General features: G+C 39.4%; 1 protein-coding gene across 4 annotated transcripts in view; it reads left to right on the forward strand.

Moving 5' to 3' along the window:
* The window catches only part of septin9a (septin 9a), a 334,059-nt gene that overhangs the window by 277,686 nt on the left and 36,782 nt on the right, over positions 1-19,591 (forward strand). For all 4 annotated transcript variants that reach the window (XM_072242669.1, XM_072242672.1, XM_072242671.1 and 1 more), the window contains 3 exons: positions 10,421-10,546; positions 11,798-11,879; positions 13,846-13,983. In XM_072242669.1, coding sequence (XP_072098770.1) covers positions 10,421-10,546; positions 11,798-11,879; positions 13,846-13,983 — 346 coding nt within the window. The remainder of the gene's footprint in view (positions 1-10,420; positions 10,547-11,797; positions 11,880-13,845; positions 13,984-19,591) is intronic.

Raw genomic sequence — 19,591 nt, forward strand, 5'->3', positions numbered from 1 at the left:
TGGTATCAGACGCTACATTATGTTGAACAAAAGAAACTGAATTACTACTAACTAATATTCCTTAAAAGAGAGGTTAGAATAAAAACCGCTGGAATGTATATTAAATCCAAACAATGAGCCTTAAGATCAAGAAACCAAGCAACAAATGAAGCTCAGAGAATCAAACAGCTGATAGAAAAGAAAAAACCCACTCACACCCCCTACCCAAAAATGAAAGTCGACCAAGGGGCAGTAGACAGCTAAACCTACCAACATTACCCTCCCAAAACAATCTACTGACTGAGCTCCAAAAAATTTCCAAGGCCTACTGCATTCCAACAAGACACAACAAAAAACAGGGCAAAATTAAACCTATTAAAAAAACCTCATGAAAAAATATAATATAAAGTATTAAAAAGAACTAAGAAAATTCAGGACATATTAATTTGGAAAGTATTAACTCAATGAAAACTTACTAATGTTAAGTCCTTAATTTTCTAAGCAAAGAAATAAAAGTACAAAAAAATTAGATACGAAGTAAAAAGGAACAATTCTTCATAAAAGAAAGTAATGATCAGTTAGACTGCTGGTTCTAAAAAGAGGATCCATCAGGCAGACGCAACAGATTTATGTAGGGAATTATTGAACAGTTAAACTTCTGATACTGATTCGGAAATTAAGAAATCGTGCACCTCTTGAGTCGAATGGAACCATTTCTGAGAGCCAGTTTTCAAAATGATTCTAAGACGAGCAGGGTAACGAAGAGAGGGTTTAAAACCTTTATTATACAACTCTGACATAACTTTTTTAAACTTGAAGCATTCATTCAACATCTCGCGTGAAAAATCCTCCACAATTCTGATCTTCTGGCCTTCATAATCAATCATACCTTTCCGATGAGATTCACGAATTAAAAGTTCTTTTGTTTGAAAGTCATGAAGACAAATTATCACTGAATGGGGTCGTTCTCCTGGAGGAGGTCTTGGTACTGGCGATCTATGAGCTCGGTCTATTTTAGGTAGAGATTTTAAAATATTCGGAAATAAATTAGCCAAAAGGTTTGCAAAAAATTTCGAAGGCTGATTGCCTTCCATTAACTCTTTAAAACCCAGAATACGTAAATTATTTCTTCTTCTATTTTCTAAGTCGATAATCTTCTATCTTAATGTTTCATTAACCTTTGACTGTTTATCACAGATCTTTTCCAGGTCACCATTCTTTGCATTCAACATCGTCAAAGTGTCTTCATTCTGTTTTATCCGTTTATTGTGTTCACTTAAAGCTTTTTGAATAGGATCCAATTTTACATCCATTTGTATAAATTCAGCGCTGAGTTGCCGGAATTTCTGCTGGAACTCCTCCGAAAGTTCATTTTTATGCTTCTGAAGTGTCTCCATAATAGATTCCAAAGTTACAGCAGGGTCCTCTTCTTTTTTAGTAGCTTTGGCACGACTCATCGTAAAACAATGTTGTGTTTAAAAGTAAGTTTTCAAAACAAGTTGGAAACAGTAAATTAAGGAGAGTAGGAACAACTATAAAAACGTTGCTACTCCATCAATAGCCAGTAGGTTTCTCTGACTACTTGCTTAATTAATTTTTTTATATATACTTATTGTAATTTATTGTTTTTATTATTATGTAATACTATGTACTGCTGCTGCAAAACAATAAATTTTATGGTATATGTCAGTGATATTAAATGCTGATTCTGAAAGAATGTACTGGAGACGACAGACCAGAACTTCCCTTAAGGAAATATTTTCTCCTTATGACAAAACAACCTCACTTAGAAGCCATGCATGGGCAAAGGAAACCATTCTTCTCTACACATAGGAGATCCAAGCCATGAACCTTGATTGGTCATTGACTATCATTAGTATATTCTCAGTGTACCTGATAGTCTGTTCAAAGTCAGAAGCTAGCTCCACCAAATTCCTTCTGACACAGAATAAACCATGTGAATCAACAGATTAACCATAAGGTATAGGAGCAGAAGTAGAGACCATTTTGGCTTTGCTTTTTGAGCATGGCTGATTTATGTTTCCTTTCAAACCCCATTTTCCTGCCTTCTCCCTGTAACCTTACTCATCAGTGAAATAGGATCCTTTTCCTTTTCCAAGACAATACATCTGATGATATCTTCAGACATATGAATCTGTATTGGACTGTATATTGGGATCGTTTCTACTATTGAGTTTTTAATCCCATCATTTAATGAGAATTTTCACAGCTTGTCATTTAATTTTTAGCCGTGCATGAAAAACAAGTAATAGTAAATTCCAAGCTGCACTATGTTATTGGGCTTGATTTAGATTGTCATCTGTTGGAAGTTGCACAGGTAACATTCTAAACTGCCCAAGGAATATGGATTTGCATTACATTTGACAGCATTGTCCCAAGTACCTTGCGAGCATCTGTTGATACATTCCATTGTATTGTGTGGAAATGATTTAAGAATAAGGAAAATGCAATTGTCTTTGTCTGTTTGACATTCTTTTTTGAACATCAGTGCCACAAATCTAATTTTCTAAAGTCATATCCTCTGCTTACCTCAGTGAGCAAGGAATTACAAAGTAATTGTCAGTGCTCCAGAGAATTTTTTCCATAGCAATATTCTAGGATGAGCATTCTTTATTCTCCAAAGACTCGATTGTTTTGAGCATGATTAGCCAGTCAAGTACTCCTTGATCTTGCAGTGTCTTTATTAGGAGAGAATTCTTTCTTGTATTTCTTCATTGAAAAGGACCAATATCCTAGAGGGACAGTTTCCTAGTGCTACATAGGGGTTTATAATTGCAGGAGGCTAGAAGCCTGTGCACCAGAACAGTTAGTGGAGTGGTTGTAGAGAAAGATGTTGTTAAGCCTACGTACAAAGTCAGGAATCAAAAGGTTGAGCATAGTGAGACTAATGTTCTGAGATGTGTATATTTCAATGCAAGGCGTATTGTAGGAAAGGTGGATGAACCATGGCATGGATTAGCGTGTGGAATTATGATATTATAGCCATTAGTAAGACTTGGTCTTAGAAGGGGCAGGACTGGAAGCTCAGTCTTCTGGGGTTCTGTTTTTTTAGATGTGATATACTGGGAGGGACTCAAGGAGATTACTAGTCAGGAAAAATGTCATGGCAGTATTCAGTCAGGGCAGACTTTAGAGCTTGCCTAATGAGGCTTTATGGTTAGAACTGAAGCATAAGAAATATATGACCATGTTAATAGGATTATATCACTAAAGATCACCGAACAGTCTGCAGGATTTAGAGAAGCATATCTGTAGAGATTGCAAACTGTTGCAAGAAACATAAGGCTGTGGTAGTAGGTGATTTTAACTTTCAGTATATTGATTGGGACTTCCACACTGTAAAAACGGCTGGATAGAAAAGAATTTGTCAAATCTGCTCAGGAAAGTTTCCTTAATCAAAACATAGAAGTTTCAACTAGACAGAGAGGGAGAGCGATACTAGATCTCCTGTTAAGTAATAAGACCGGGCAGGTGACAGAAGTTTGTATAGAGGAACACTTTGCATCATAATGCCATTAGTTTCAAGGAAGTAATGGAAAAGGACACGTTTGGTCCTCGGGTTGAGGTTCTAAATTGGAGAAGGTCAATTTTGAAGGTACCAGAAAGGATTTGGCGAATGTGGATTGGAATAGGTTGTTTTCAGTCAGATGTATACTTATTAAGTGGGTGACCTTCAACAGTGAAATTATCAGAATACAGTGTATGTTCCTGTCAGAATAAAAGGCAAGGATAACAGGTTTAGGGAACCTGGGCTTTTGAAAGATATTGAGGGCCCGGTTAAAAAAAAAGGAGGTGCACAGCAGATGTAGCAGGCAGGATCAAATGAGGTACTTGAGTATAAGAAGTGTAAGAGAACACTTAAGGAAACCAGAGGGGCTAAAAGAAAGCATGAGGTTGATCTAGCATACAACGTGAAGAAGAATTCTAAGGGCTTGTACAGATATACAGTATTAAGAGTAAAATGATGTCAAGGGATAAAATTGGTGCTCAGAAAGATCAGAGTGGTAATCAATGCATGGAGCTGAAACAGATGGGGGAGATCTTAAATGCTTTTGTTTGCATCTGTATTTACTTGGGTGGTGGGTTGTAGATACATCTACACCAAAGGAAGTGTGAGGTGCTCCTTCCCTCCACTAACTTGCAGGTCACCCTTGGGTAAGGTGTAGCATCTACTTAGCAAACCCCCCTTTCCCCACTGCCAATCGGAGTCAGATGAAGCTATGGGAGTAAGTGGTGTATGGTTGTGTGAGCAGCTGGTGCATATTACATGTTCTGGTTATGCAAACATGAAGGTAGGGAGACTGTCTCTGAAGAGTATTGATAGCGTCTGGGGTTACCCATCTTGTAAAGACACTTAACCAGAAGAAGGCAATGGCAAACTACTTCTGTAAAAAAATTTGCCAAGAACAAGCATGGTCATGGGACAATGATGATCTACATCGGACAACATGACACATAATGATGATGACTTACTCGGGAGATGGATACAGTGAGCTGGACATAAGCATTGGGAAAGTTATTGGAAGGTATTCTAAGAGACTAGATATATAAAGGGACCAGGGACTTGGTAAGGATAGTCAACATGCTTTCTGCATGGTAAGTCATGTCTATCCAATTTATAAAGCTTTTCAAGGAAGTTACCAGGAAAGTTGATGAAGGCAAAGCAGTGGATGTTCTCTACGTGGACTTTTGCAAGGTCTTTGATAAGTTCCCGCATGGGAGGTTGATCAAGAATGTTCAGTCACTTGGAATTCAAGATGAGGTAGTAAATTGGATTAGATTTTGGCTTTGCGGGAAAAGTCAAAGAGTGGTAGTAGATGTTTGCCTCTCTGACTGGAGGCCTGTGATTAGTGGTGTGCTGCAGGGATCGGTGTTGGGTCTGCTGTTGCCTTTCACCTATATCAACAATCTAGATGATATTGTGGTAAACTGAATCAGCAAGTTTGCAGATGACACCAAGATTGGGGGTTGTACTGGACAGTGAGGAAGACTATTAGAGCTTGCAGTGGGATCTGGACCAGCTGGAAAAATAGGCTGAAAAATGGCAGATGAAATGTAATGCCAACAAATATAAGGTTTTACACTTCAAAAGGACCTACCAGAGTAGGCATCACGTGGTGAGCAGTAGGACACTGAGGAGGGTGGTAGAACAAAAAGATCTGGGAACATAGATCTATAATTCCTTGAAAGTGGTGTCACAGGTAGGAAGGCTTAAAACGATAGCTTTTGGCACAATGTTTTTCATAAATCAATGGTATTGAATACAGGAGTTGGGATGTAACGTTGAAATTGTATATGATATTGGTGAGGCCTAATTTGGTGTGTTGTGTCCAGTTCTAGTCACCTACCTACAGGAAAGATGTAAATAAGATTGAAAGCGTGCAGAGAAAATTTACAATGATGTTGCCTGGACTGGTGGACCTGAGTTATAGGGAGTAGTTGAATAAATTTGGCCTTCATTCCTTAGAACTTATAAGATTGAGGAGAGATTTGATAGAGGTATACAAAATTATGAGGGGTATAGATTGGGTAAATGCAAGGAGGATTTTTTTCACTGAGGTTTGGTGGGACTACAACTGGAGGTCTTGGGTTAAGGATGAAAGCTAAAAGATTTAAGGGGATCTTCACTCAGAGGGGGCTGAGAGTGGAACAAGCTGCCTGCGCAAATTGTGGAGGCAGGGTTGATTTCAGCATTTAAGAGGAATTTTGATAGGTACATGGATGGGAGTGTTATGGAGGTCTATGGTCTGGGTTCAGGTCGATGGGATTCGGCTGATTAATGGTTAAGCATGGACTGTGTGGGTCAAAGGGCCTGTTTCTGCAGTATAGTTTTCTCTGAATCTGTGACTCATGCATATTTGTAAATGTCCATTAAGAATGTTTACTCAGTTATTATTTTAATCCTACTTTTCATTACTTTTGACATTTTTATTAATTCCTTCTCTGACTGCTTTCTTACTGAGGTTTTTTTTTAATCACAAGTCTTGCATAGATCTTAGAACTAGTACCCATTACAGGGTAAAGTCCAAACTTCTAGCTATATTCTGCCTTGTCTTTTAGCCTCAACACGGGGGCCATATGTCCCATCTGTCAAAAATGTAATGAATGCAAGTAAAATAATATAGCTGCCCCCTTTCTGGAGACTTCCTAGTATCACCATCCCGCAATCTTCTTTACTTAGCCGGAGGCCATTAGCTGTTTGATGACGGCAGATATACTTGAAGAGAAGACTGTGATCTTCGTTAAGATGCAGAAGGCAAACAAGTCCTATTCAAAGAAAGGATAATTTATTGGCAATCTGAAATTTTCCTGTAACCTCAGGTCCTAAAACTGGGCTAATTTATTCACAACTGCATTAACGGATACTGCATGCTTTGGATGTGTTCCAACACTCTGTAATTAGTGTGCCTTGGACAGGAGCCAAGAAGCTGAAAGAATTACAGTGCCTTCCATTCTTAATATGAGGCAATAAATAATCAGGCAACTGTTCTACAAAATTATACCAAATTGTATCTTTTACAACGCAAGATTTCTACATGCACAGCTTCCAAAGAATAAATGCAATCATATATAATCACAGCAGCCATGTCTCCTTTGTAAGTAGAATATAGAACAAAATCAAATGCTTTTCATTATAAATGTGAGATTTAAAAAAAAATTAGTAATGCTTAAAAGCATAAGTGAATTGCATCACTTGAAGAAGATTTTTTTTGAAATCAAGAAGTTATCTTTGATAGATATTCAAAATGGGATGGCAACTCCAAATGTAATCTATTGTATCCATTACTGCTTGAAGTCAAGGTATTGCATACCTAATCCCCAGCATGAGTCATATAATCTTTGTCAACCCGGAGTGTTTAGATCTTTCAGTTGATGTTTTGCCTTTTATGGTGACCTGAAGTATATTCCAAAGAGTGTTTAGCAATGTGGGACTGACCCAAAAATTAATCTGCAGCCTTCTGGGACAGTGTTTCCTACCAGGTTTAATATCTCAGGCTCCAGTGGTTTAAAATTGTCTTGTGTTGTTTATGATGGCAATAAAAGTGGTTTTCATATGTGGGCATAAGTAATTGCCTGTTACGATGTCTAGTATACTGCAAAATATTGTTTGAATGCTTTGTTTGAAATTTGTATTACTTTATGACTATTTTAAATTAGTTTTTCAGTGTCACAACATCTTGCTTGTGTCAAATAGGCGTTGGAGTGAGAATACAGGAAAGTTGTATTATTTGGGTCACAGCTCAATTTAATCAATGTCTAGGTTTTGATGGGAACTGAGCAGCTTTTGGAAACTGTATAATGTATGTGCATGCAATAACTTGGGGAAAGAATATGAAATTAAGAGTACCCTGCAGTGAACTTCTAAAGACATTTTGAGTTTCTTCCTCTTTTTCTGTCATTGAAAGCATTGCTGACCTAACAGTTGATGCCAACTAATTTAGGTAGCTTTATACTTTCATTACATATCATTTTTAATTTCCTTGTTACTCTCTGAGAAATGTCCTGGTTACTCAAACTTATTTTTGTAAGCCTGTCCAATTAAATTAGTAGAGTAAGCAGGATTCACTTGGCAGCTGAGTGTTGTCCGCAGAGTCTCTGCTCGATGTTGGAATGTGGCCTTTGAATTTGGAGCCAACTTCTAAACAAATGCAATAAACAGAAAAAAACACACAATTAGGAGTCTTCTTTTACTGTAGTGATTAAATTTAGCATGATCTACAGGAGGGAAGCTGATTATTTTCAGCTATGCTGAATTATGAAAAATGTGTTTATAATTGAATGACACTGACAGCCAACTGTAGTGACTATGTCTGCATGGTCTAATCTCTTGTTCCTGTGCACTAATGTGGGGAATCTGCTGGAGTGAGGGGCTTGAGCCAAAGCATGGGTCCATTCACTTGAATGGAGGTCAGTGACCTTAATTAAAAAAAGTAATTTAATCTGTTTACATTTTTTTATTTATTTCTCAGCATAATATTTAACTATTTAATAACAGTTTAATGTTCATTTGCAAAATATTCTGATCTTAACTTAAAATTATTTGAAAAACGTGATCTTTAAGAATTTCTCTGATGAGTTGGTTTGTTTAAAGACAATGAAACTTTTATTTGCATGCCACTGTTACAGCACTGAATGCAGGATCTCAAACTGTAACACCCAGAACATTGGTTACCACCTGCAGCCCTCTGCTCATGGGCCAGTTGCAGACCCAAAGCTTCAGTCTGATCATGTTGCTGCCAATTATAAATAGTGTGGCTAGCAGATGCTAGAATGGTGATAATAAGGTTGGGCTTTTAATAAGATTGAGTGCAATCTGGGCCAATGAATATTCATTTTTCATTCATTATAAATATTTGATGTTGTTTATCACTATACCGTCTTTTACTTTGGCACAAATCCAAACTCACTGGCAAGGAGAACTTCTACTAAAACTGCCAGTTAAATTATAAAAAGAACATTGATGTAAACATTTTTAAGAAAAACCACAATGTCTTTATTTAAATTAGACAACGTGATATTTCATTAAGACACTTAATTAAAATATAGCAAACGTAAACTGGGAGTCTATGAACAACCCTGTGCAAAGGAAACTAATTGTGGGTGGTGCAATTTCCAATCTCGTTGGAAGAGGAGTTTGATAACATCTGTTCAGAGATGAAATATGGATAAGTAAAATAATCAGACAATTCATGCTATTATGAGCAAGAGGGAAAAAATGGTACACAGACTTTAATTCAGTCCTTCTATAGCCTTAGGACACTAATAATTTGCTGCATTGTAGGGGAATGCTGCTATCAGTAGTGAAATGGTGACCGATTATCTTCATTTTAGTGTTGCAAGGATAAATATCGCATAAACACAAGGAACATTGTGTTTTGAACATTGCAATTGATCCCTCATAACTGAGAGGACTAACAGAGCCTGCATTTGCAATCTTGTGATAAGTGGCACATCAGCTGATGCAACATTGGTTTAGATTGACAGTAAAATGCCTGCATAGATAATTTTTGCACAAGCCTTCACATTTAAGCTCATGACCTTATCATTTTGAATCAGGCAACAATTCTTTAATCAAGCCCTTTTTTTGGCTATGGGAAGTTGTGAGCTGGAATTAACAAGTGAGAATGAACTCTCTTTTTGTTTTTAGTGGTCCAGGGGTAAAAAGAATTTTTAAAAGTTTTATTTCAAGGGTTGAAATTTATAATGAAAGTAACTCATGGTCCCCTGTTTGTGGCCTGTGGAAAAAATGTTATTGGTGGCTGGAATATTCTTTTTTCTATTAGTATGTTTTAAGTAATTCAGTCTGGATCTTAAATTGGCTAAAATAATTTAATATCATTAAAACATACTTGACCTTTAACTTATTGCAAAGAGTTAATGGTTTGCCATGAAGAATTACATATAGTTTAGAAAGTTAATGCCAATAGATTTGTCCCATTTTAGTTCTGACAGAGGACTACTTGTTTTGTATAGAGGTATATAACATTGTGAGGGACATAGAGAGTGCTAGTCTTTTTTTATCCCCAAGGGAAGGGGAGTTAAAAACTAGAGGCCAAAGCATTAAGTAAAGAGATGAAAGATTTACGAGAAACCTGAAGTGCAATTTCTTCATACAGCAAAAAATGCTTGAGGCTGATACATAAACAACATTCAAAAGATATTTGGATGAGTGAGTGGATAGGAAGAGTTTAGGGAGATGTGGGCCAAATACAGGCAAACACATCTTGATGTGCACCATCTGTTGGGCCAGAGTCTGTCTCGATGCTATGTCATTATATGACTCTATTCTATAGCTCTTCTAAAATGGGACAGATAATGATCAACATTCAAAGTAAATTATTAAACTGCATATATGTTCCCATATGCTATCTTGAAGTTCATTTTCTTGCAGACATTTATAGGAAAAAAAGAAATACAATAGAGTTTATGAAAAACAAACTCTCCTAAATGAAGACTGACAAACAGCCAGCGTGCAAAAGAAGGCAGACTGTGCAAAAACAAATTGAGAACGCGAGTTGTAAAGATTCCTTGAAGCATGAGTGAGTAAGTCATAGAATCCGCTCAGAATAGTGGAGATTGAAGTTACCGCACCGGTTCGTGAGCCTGATAGTTGAAGCATAGTAACTACTCCTGAACCTGGTGGTGTGAGACATCCTGCCCAGTGGTAGTAGTGAGAAGAGGGCATAGCCTGTATGGTGTGGTCTTTGCTGCTGGATGTTGCCTTCTTGTGGCAGTGCTCAATGTAAATGTACTCAATTGTGAGGAGGGCATTGCCTGGGATAGACTGGGCTATATCCATCACTTTCTGTAGAATATATAAATACAGAAGATAATTACAATATAATATTTGTTATATGATTCACTCCTATATAGGCTTGTGAGCATGATTCGAATATTATCACGTTTCTTTCATACTCAGGTCAGAGCGGGTTGGGAAAGTCCACATTAATAAACACCCTATTCAAATCCAAAGTTAGCCGTAAATCTATCGAAGGAAATGAGGAACGGATTCCCCAAACAGTTGAAATGAAATCGATCAGCCATGGTGAGTTCACTTCTGTGATTAATTAGTCCGTGTATTTACCCAGTGAAGCTATTGCACTTGTTTGTCCAATGTTGGGTTCCGATGGCAGTGTCCGAGTATGGATATGTGTTGTCCTTCTTTTTGCTGTCTGTTCACAGTAGCAGCCGAAGGAGCTGGGAATGAATTGCCTTTCCAGGATGTTGTGGGGCTGGGGGAGCTGAAGGTTGCAGGCAAAGCTGGTGCAGTCATTGACATGAGTTTCAGAGAATGAAATACGATCAACAAAGATGCTAAAATCCTTGATGGCATAGGTATCATCCGCTAGAACTCCTTTAATTTTTTTTAAAATACAGGACAAAATAGTTCTATTGGCTTGTCTTACACACTGCAGATGTACTACCTAGTGCATGAAAACATGCATTGGTTACGACAGTTGAACTAACAATCAGCCAAGGCTTTACTGCATCCTATGAGCCTGTAGCTTGCATTGGTGACCACACAATGGGTAATACTTCTATGATAAGGAGAAAAATGTTACCTGACAATATATCTAAATACCTCAAGACCAACTACACACACCTTGATGATGCATGCCAGGACAAGCATAAACACCCCTGAATTTAACAGTGAGCTCACGTATGTACGGGCTTCCCTCCCCTATGCAGTACAACCCGGATTGCCCTGCAATTATGAATGCAGCCCTTGATAAATTCAACTTAATGTGCAGGGAAACATGACTTTGAGTTGCAAAGTGGCTGAACCTTGCACTGCGAATACACAGCAACTCATTTGGGGATCTTTAATTCTGAGTTCCTGGATTGATACCCATTGACAGTGAAGGACTGGAGAGATAATTTCCACATTAGGATGATGTGAGATCTAAGTGGGACCTGCAGTTGGTTCTCCCCATGTGTTTACCACGCCAGGCAGAAGTGTTTCACGCATTTGACATCTGACTTAAGCCTGGGCTTCTAACTTGGTTGGCTGTCGTTCTTTTTACACTGCTTTATGGACAGGCCTTGTTCTGACCAGTCCGTATGACAGCATTATATCACATAAGGTTCTGCCACTAAAATTTGCACAGATCAATAATATTAGACCTGAAAAAGACAAATCTGCAGAGGTTGAAGTGAAAATAAGTAGAGGTTCTGATTCATTCTTAACTGGTTCCGTCTACAGCACAATGTTGCCACTGGAAGTATGTAATTATTGCCCAGTATTGACTTGATCAACTTGATTTAATCCATTTCAAACCAATCCCATTTCTTGCAGATATTGAAGAAAAGGGGGTCCGAATGAAACTAACAGTAATTGATACCCCAGGATTTGGTGACCAAATAAACAATGAGAATTGGTGAGTATCTGTGCCTGCCTAGTGCATCTTTGCATCAGGCAAAAAATGCAATCAGCATTACCCAATTATAGTTGCAGTCAATGTCATCGCTTGAACCACATGCAGATTGCCAGAGGGGAAGATATATCTTGCAGATTGAACATGTGGCTAAACAGCAGGGACTATGAATCATGTATTTCTAGCACCATTGCTGGAGGAAGGTCAGCTGTTTTATTGTAGCAAGTTGCATTTAAATCTGACCGTGACTAATATTCTGGAGAACAAGTCTGAAGGGCAGTAACTTGGCAGTGTGAACACTCAGAACTACAGGCAAGATTGCCTCTGGTCTTTTGATACTCCTGATTGTATTATTGACTCAAAGGTAATTGAGATAGGTTTATTCCCAAAAGATATTTCTAGTTCCCACAATTATTCTTTGTTTATTTACCTGATGTGCATCATTAGGCCAAAAACCATTTGCCTGCATGTATTTAGTGCCGAGGTTTTATCACCCTCTTTCTACTTCTGTGCAAGCTGTTAAGCTTTACTTATACTTCCGCGTCAACGTGACGCCGTAAGTACTGCATCGCCGCAAACCCTATGCAGAGCCGACGCGGATCCCTACGCCAGAGCCTGATGTGCTCCTCTCCCAAAATGTAACTGCGCGTCACGGCAACACAGAATGCAATGGCTGTGATTGGTCCGCTTGGTAGCATCGCATTTCCTCCTATGCTGCAGTAGCTTCCCATTGGGTGACTGAAGGGCAGGGAAGGAACTCTGGCTGCAATGCTTTCCATAAAGCTTTACAGACCTCCGAAATAATGGAGGACACATTTCGGTTTTACGAAAAAAGACGCTCGCTTCTTGTTTACCCCGAGAAAGACTACCACGATCATGAAGCCTTGCACGGGCAGGTGTGTGTGCATGCATGACATGCGCGGATTGCAGAGCGATGCAGACACACCAACGCACAAGTATAAATGCTCACCACACGCGAAAGTCACTTGTGTAGGTTATGGTATCAAGTTAACACAGAAGTATAAATCAGGCTTTACAATCTGACCTCCAGTTCACTATGTTCTTCCAGACCACAGGGCACTGGTTCCTAGATCAATATGTGCAGACATTGCCACTAGCTGGTGACCACCAGCTATCTACATGATCCAGCCCAATGCACTTGAGGATCACAACCTAGGTAGTGGAATACATTATAGAAGAACTAGGGAACAGAGGGATCTGACGTGCATGTCTACAAATCCCTCAACAGGTTGTTGAGGTTATTGGTCAAAGTGTAAAATACAAGAAAACAAGAGTACAGTAGAAACCAAGAACTGTATAAACACACCAACTTGGCTGGCATGGGCGCAATAAGTTAAATGGTCTACTCTTTTGCTGATTATATACTGCAAGGAAATTTGCAAGAGCAACACTGAAGCATTTTGCACTGTTATTAGTGAGGTGTGTTGGAGAAACATGACTTACTGTTATCTTTTCCTGTGCTGAGGCCAAAGCAGCCAGAATGTTGTTTTCAGCGTAAAGAAAGACAACCATTAGGCCCAAATGCAATTGCCTTTTTTAAAATTTAAAATGAAATATTATTCCTTTCTTTGCAGTTTTCATCAAGCTACTTTAAATATGACTTTTAGACGTTTATTGTAGCAATGATGGAAAAAAAAACCTTTAATATGCTGTAAATTACTCAGTTTTGAGAATATTGTGTGGGATGGAAAGCTGAATTTTAGAACTCTAAATTCTTACAGCCCTCTGAAATTATTGCTGTAGACTGATCCACACTCTTCCTCATGAGAATAAATATACAACTATAAAGCAAACACATCAAAGAAACATGACCTTTAGGAGCTTTAAGGAAAATCTGAATTTTATTTTTAATTTAGACTTTTAAATCAAGTTTAACAGTTGCTTTGAAAACTCTCCTGCAGTTATGTTTCTGTTTAATTACATCATGCATTTCTAATTTTCCATTTAGCTGGCAACCCATCACAGAGTTTATTAATGATCAGTATGAAATGTACCTGAAAGAGGAGCTTACCGTCGATAGAAAGAAGCGGATTCCAGACACGAGAGTACATTGTTGTATATACTTCATTGCTCCAACTGGGCACGCGTATGTACCTTTTGGCTTCTGGTTTGTGTTATTGATTGCTGTTCTGAGGAAGTATAGCTGCAGAATGTTTTCTGGCAGCTCAAATAAACTGCTAGCCCCTGTTCTCCATTGACACCAATGAACTTTTTCCAAATGCTATACATACCAATGGTGGTAACTGTTTAAAAACACATCAGTTCAGTATCAAAACCATAATAGCTTTACTCATTTCATAAATCTTCTGAATTGAAGTGCAGTCCTTAGGTCCAGGGTGTAGTCCCAGGAAATAAATTAGATGTTTCAGCCCTGAGGCTCAACTCTCAAGTTCACTTTACTGAGACTGGTAAGATCTCAGTGAGACCATTCAATTCTATATTGTGCAGCAGAAGTTTTGTTTTTAATTTCCTTGGAAGAAGAGAACCTTTGACTTTTTTTTACCTTAGGACTCACTACATGTTTTTATCGAATCTATTAATGGATGAGGGGAGTTTCCTGGCTGTGTCCAAGCTAGCAAACTAAATGCAACTCTCTGTATGTTGAAATTGCAGTTAACTGACTTGCAATTCAGTAGTTAACTCGCATGTCCAGCCCTATTATCCAATTCTTCAGTCAGCTCTTGTTTTCTGGCTGGACGTTGTGAGAAGATGCTGATCTCTGGGCCTCCCCTGGCTTTTGATGCTCAGGAATTGGCCATGAGGCTAAAACTAAACAGGAGAAAATCTGCTGATGCTGGAAATCCGAGCAGCACACACGAAATGCAGGAGGAACTCAGCAGGCCAGGCAGCACCTATGGGAAAAATAGTACAGTCGACTTTTCAGACTGAAACACTTCGGCAGGACTGGGGGAAAAAAAATTGAAGAGTAGATTTGAAAGGTGGGGGAGCGGAGAGAGGAAAATCAGGCAATAGGTGAAACTTGGAGGGGGAGGGATGAAGCAAAGAGCTAAGAAGTTGATTGGTGAAAGAGACAGAAGGCCATGGAAGAAAGAAAAAGGTGAGGGGGTGGAGGACCACCAGAGGGAGGTGATGGGGGGGCAAGGAGATAATATGACAGAGGGGCAAGGGGTGGGAAATGGTGAAGGGGTGATGTTCATGCCATCAGGTTGGAGGCTTCCCAAACAGAACATAAAGTGTTGTTCCTTCAGCCCAAGTGTGGCCTTATTCCAACAGTGGAGGAGGCCATGGATGGACATATAGGGATGGGAAGTGGAATTAAAATAGGCGGCCACTGGGAGATCCCGCTTGTTCTGGCGGACAGAGCGTAGATGCTCGGCGATGTGGTCTCCCAAGCATCTTCGCTCCATCTGCCAGAACAAATTTAGGCATAAATGCCAGAGATATGACAACAGTAGTGGTAGTGCTGCATTGGTTAGTGTTTTCATTCAGGTGAGGCTTTAATTTGTCTGCCCTCTTAAAGGTGAAGCATCCCATGGGCACAATTTTGAAGATGACCATGAAAATTCTCCCTGAAGAACTGTGTATCATATTATGCTAAGTTGCTATGTGGTGCGCCGCTCCCCACACAGACATTTTTGCAGTATTTTTCCCTTTATTTTATGAGGTCTAGTTGCAATCCCGACACTCAACGCAGCACGGATGGAAAGCGTACTCGGGAGCAAAAGCGACTGGTTTTGAACCCGGGAACCTCCGCTCCCAGGTCCGTCGCCGATGTCATTGCGCCACCAGCTGGCCCAGCATTCACCCTTTCATAGCTCAAATGTATTTCCTTTTTAAGGACACTACATTGTAATTCTGAGCCTGCCAATATCTTGGGTGCGAAAATGTAAAAAACCCAGTATGGTTCTGTACCCTCAGCAGTAAATGCATATGATTAATTGCAGATACACAGCCTGAAACTCTTGAAGTCCAGGGTAGTGTTAGTTTTTTACAGGTGGGTTCAAGAACCTGATGGATGTGGGGAGGAAGCTCTCATTGAACTTTGACGAGTATGGCTTCAGGCTCCTGTACCTCCCACCTGATTGCATTCAACAGAAAATCTGTAGGGTTTGAAGTTGCAGAAAAATAGAGCAAATGTCGGTGGTGTGTAGGCCAAAGTGGTGAGGATAAAAATTACCTTAAAAATTAGCAGTCAGAGACAGAAGAAGGAAAGGGAAAGAAAAAATTGAACAAGAGCCACAAGGGTTGTTCCCTGTAATTACTAAATTCAGTGTAGAATCCTCTGGGCTGCAGCAGACCCAGAAGGAATTAGAGGCTTGGCTGCTCCAGATTACTCTAGACTACTTTGCGCATTGCTGGAGCATTGTAGGAGGCCAGCTACAGAGGGAAAGTGGGACAGAGGTTTAGCGTAACGGGTGATTGGAAGCTCAAAGTTGAACAGTGATGATCTGCAAAAATGCTTGTCATAAAGTGTATCATTCAATTTATGTAAATCAATGCTTGTCCACCTTTTTATTATCCTTAAAAGTTTGTTCAAGTCACTTAACCATATAAAATCTAGGGAGCACTATCCTGGTTTTTGAAATTTCTTATTTACTAATGCTAGCAACCCAATGATTGGGGGCTGGTCTTTCTTCTCCTAGATAAGCCACATCTATCTGAATCAACCGGTTTTAAAGTGCTAGTAACCCAACTTTGCCACTTCTCCTGTCAGTAGAAGTGGTCATCAGAGGCAATTTGCCATTGGGCACATTTAATAGACAGTGGGAGCTTATCCCTTTCTCCTGGCAGTAGAACCATTTCTACTCTTGCCCTTGTCCAGCTCTTGCCCTTCACAGGTGGCTTAGCTACTAAGCCCAGCAAGACAGCAAAAGGGGCAAAGGTGGGTAACTGGCACCTGAAAACCAGTTGCTTTGGACAGACTGGGTTCGTCAGCCCTGGTTGGCAGCTCATCTAGGAGAAGGAAAACTCTGATCTCAAACCTCCGCTGCCTTGCGGCTATCCCCACTCAGGCGGAAGGCTGTAGAAGTAAACCCTAAGGAAAAATCTGGAGCTGAAGTCCTTAAGGCAGCCCTACATTGAGCTCAACACTGACTGGCAACTTCTGCAACATCACTGGTGCCAAACGGTATCAATTTTTGCCATTTATTTGGACTCATCAGCTGCATGGAGAGGGCAAGCCTGCCTCGTGGACAACAGCTTGCTTTCTGTATCACAGCAACCCAGGCCAGTAAGGTGTAGGGCGGAGACTGCTCTGTACACCAAGCATGGTCTAACCAGGGTTTTGTGGAGAGGTATCCTAGATACCCCTTTGAACTCCAGGATATCACCTCCTTTGCTCTATCCCTTGCTCACACCAAACAAAACTTGATGTATGAAATCCTATCTAATGTCTGCCGGGATTTGATTGCTGCGGGGTGACATCTATTTGCAGATAATCATAGTAGCATTAATGTTGAAACATTGGGCCGTCTGCCTGAAATGCATGTGTGTAAGTGTTGGTGAGATGAGCTGGTATGTAGTTGCCGCCTGATACTGTAACTGTGCCTAAAGCTGCTCCTGAGGTCGCCTGCTATTTAGCTGAGCCTAAATGGTGTGCAGAGTAATGTCATATTGGGACAAATAGTCTACATGCACCATTTAAACAGGTACAACACATTACTTAAAGGCAGCACTCTCAGTAAATCTAGCTTTATTATCCACTGTTATTGTAATCTTAAGTGGAGCTATATTTTATGAAACAGAAGACACAGATACTATAATAATTTGGAAAAGTGAACCAGCCATGAAAAAGTCCAGAAGAGGGCAGCTGGATAATATCGAATAATGAATTGAAGGGCGTAGCTAGGTATAATGGTATAACATCTTGGCAAACTATTTTGGGTGGAACAAAACAGCTGACTGGATTGGAAGCTAGAATAAAAGTTCTGAGAAAAGAAAATCAAGCTGCTCATTGGAATCTTCAAGCAGCTGAATCAAGGCTTCAGATATGGGGACCTTTCTTCAGAAATTGACCTTTATAAACTCTGCCATGTCTTTTGTCCTACACTTGGCTCTAGCACTCTCTCCTCTTGAGACTGATGTCCAAGTATACAAGTCCTACATCTTTAATGTGAAAGTCTAGACTGACCTTTCGATACATTTCTGATGGAAACATGCTCTGTAGGTGCTGTCATCTGGCAGTGATGTAAAACCTATTGAGATTAAGCTGCTGAAGATTAACATGGAGTTCTGATTATTTGCCTTATTACAAATAAAGCAAAAATCTGAGATGGTTGCAGTTATTAATCAACTCAGCAGGCATTCACACAGACCATATTGTACTGTACACAAAGGTGTAACTGCAGGAAGCAATCAGATAGGTAGGAAGCATGCAAAACATTAATTAAATGGTGCAAGACACTTCTGGGAAGAACTATTTAGAAAAGGAGCCTGCTGGATTGAATGATATGTTTCTGTATTTCTTCCTCTGTTTACCTCTACATATCTGTAACTCTCTCAAAATTGCATTTCAAAGAGAGTTAATTCCCCTCAGGTTAGGAATTACCTGATTGAACCTCTTTTCGATGCTAGTCAATCCTTTATTAAATAGGGGAACCATACTCTGCACGGTTCTCCAGGTATGGCTTCACTAGAAGCCTGTACAATCGTGACAGTACTTACCAGGTTCTAAGCTCAAATTTACAATGCAGGCCAATGTGCCCTTTGTCTTCCTGATCACTTACTACATCTGCCTTCTAATGTTATGCATTTCATACCAAAGAATGCCTCGTCTGCAATTTTTTTCCATTGAGATATTACTCTGTCCTTAGATTCCCCTTACTCATGTGCATGACCTCACATTTTCCCACATTAAAGTCTGCTTTCCAAATGCTCACCCATTCTCTCAATCTGTCTTTATCTGATTGTGGAGTTTTAATATCCTCATCAGAACTGAATTCCCATCTATTTTGGCGTTGAGACTTTCATACCTTTGACTTTTTTTCCCTCTTCTGACCATCAATATACTATGAATTGCCAACAATTGCACACCACGAACTGATCATTGGCATTATGAGTTACATCTCCAAACCTGAAAGACTTATTTATTTTGATACTTTGTGTAATAGCCTTTAATTGATGCCAGCACACTTCCCCTAACCTTGAGCCCTTATCTTGTGCACTAGCCTTTTATATGGAAGCTTGCCAAATGTCTTCCTGAAATCCAAATACACAACATTTAATGTTCCCCTCTAATTCTGTTAGTTATATCTTCAAAGAGCTTCAGCAATGTTGTCAAATCATCATTTAAATGAAACCATGTTGACTTAGTTTGATTACAACAAGCATCTCTTAATGAAAGGCAAATTTCTTCCTTGTTTCTAGACTACAGATTCTGCCAACAATGGATGTAAAGCTGGCAGGCATATAATTACCTGCTTTTTGTCTTGACGTTTAAATAAACACCCAATCAATCATACCAATCTCTGAAGCTACTTCCTTTAAAACCTTGTGGTGCAGGCCTTTGGGACCTGGTGACATGTCACTTTATATACTGTAGTTTTTGACCTAATATCCTCCATCATCTCTTTTGCTTGTTCATCTTTCTCTTGGATCCTTCATTCTGTCTAGTTCAGACAAATTTCAACTCAGGCTTATTAACTAGATTTTTAAGTGTCTATCACTGTTCATTCACTGACCTTTCCCTTAGTCTCTTTACCTAGTTCAATCCAGACCATTCTACCTTCTCACCA

This window comes from Mobula birostris, chromosome 24 (genome assembly GCF_030028105.1).
Source record: "Mobula birostris isolate sMobBir1 chromosome 24, sMobBir1.hap1, whole genome shotgun sequence".
Lineage (NCBI taxonomy): Eukaryota > Metazoa > Chordata > Chondrichthyes > Myliobatiformes > Myliobatidae > Mobula > Mobula birostris.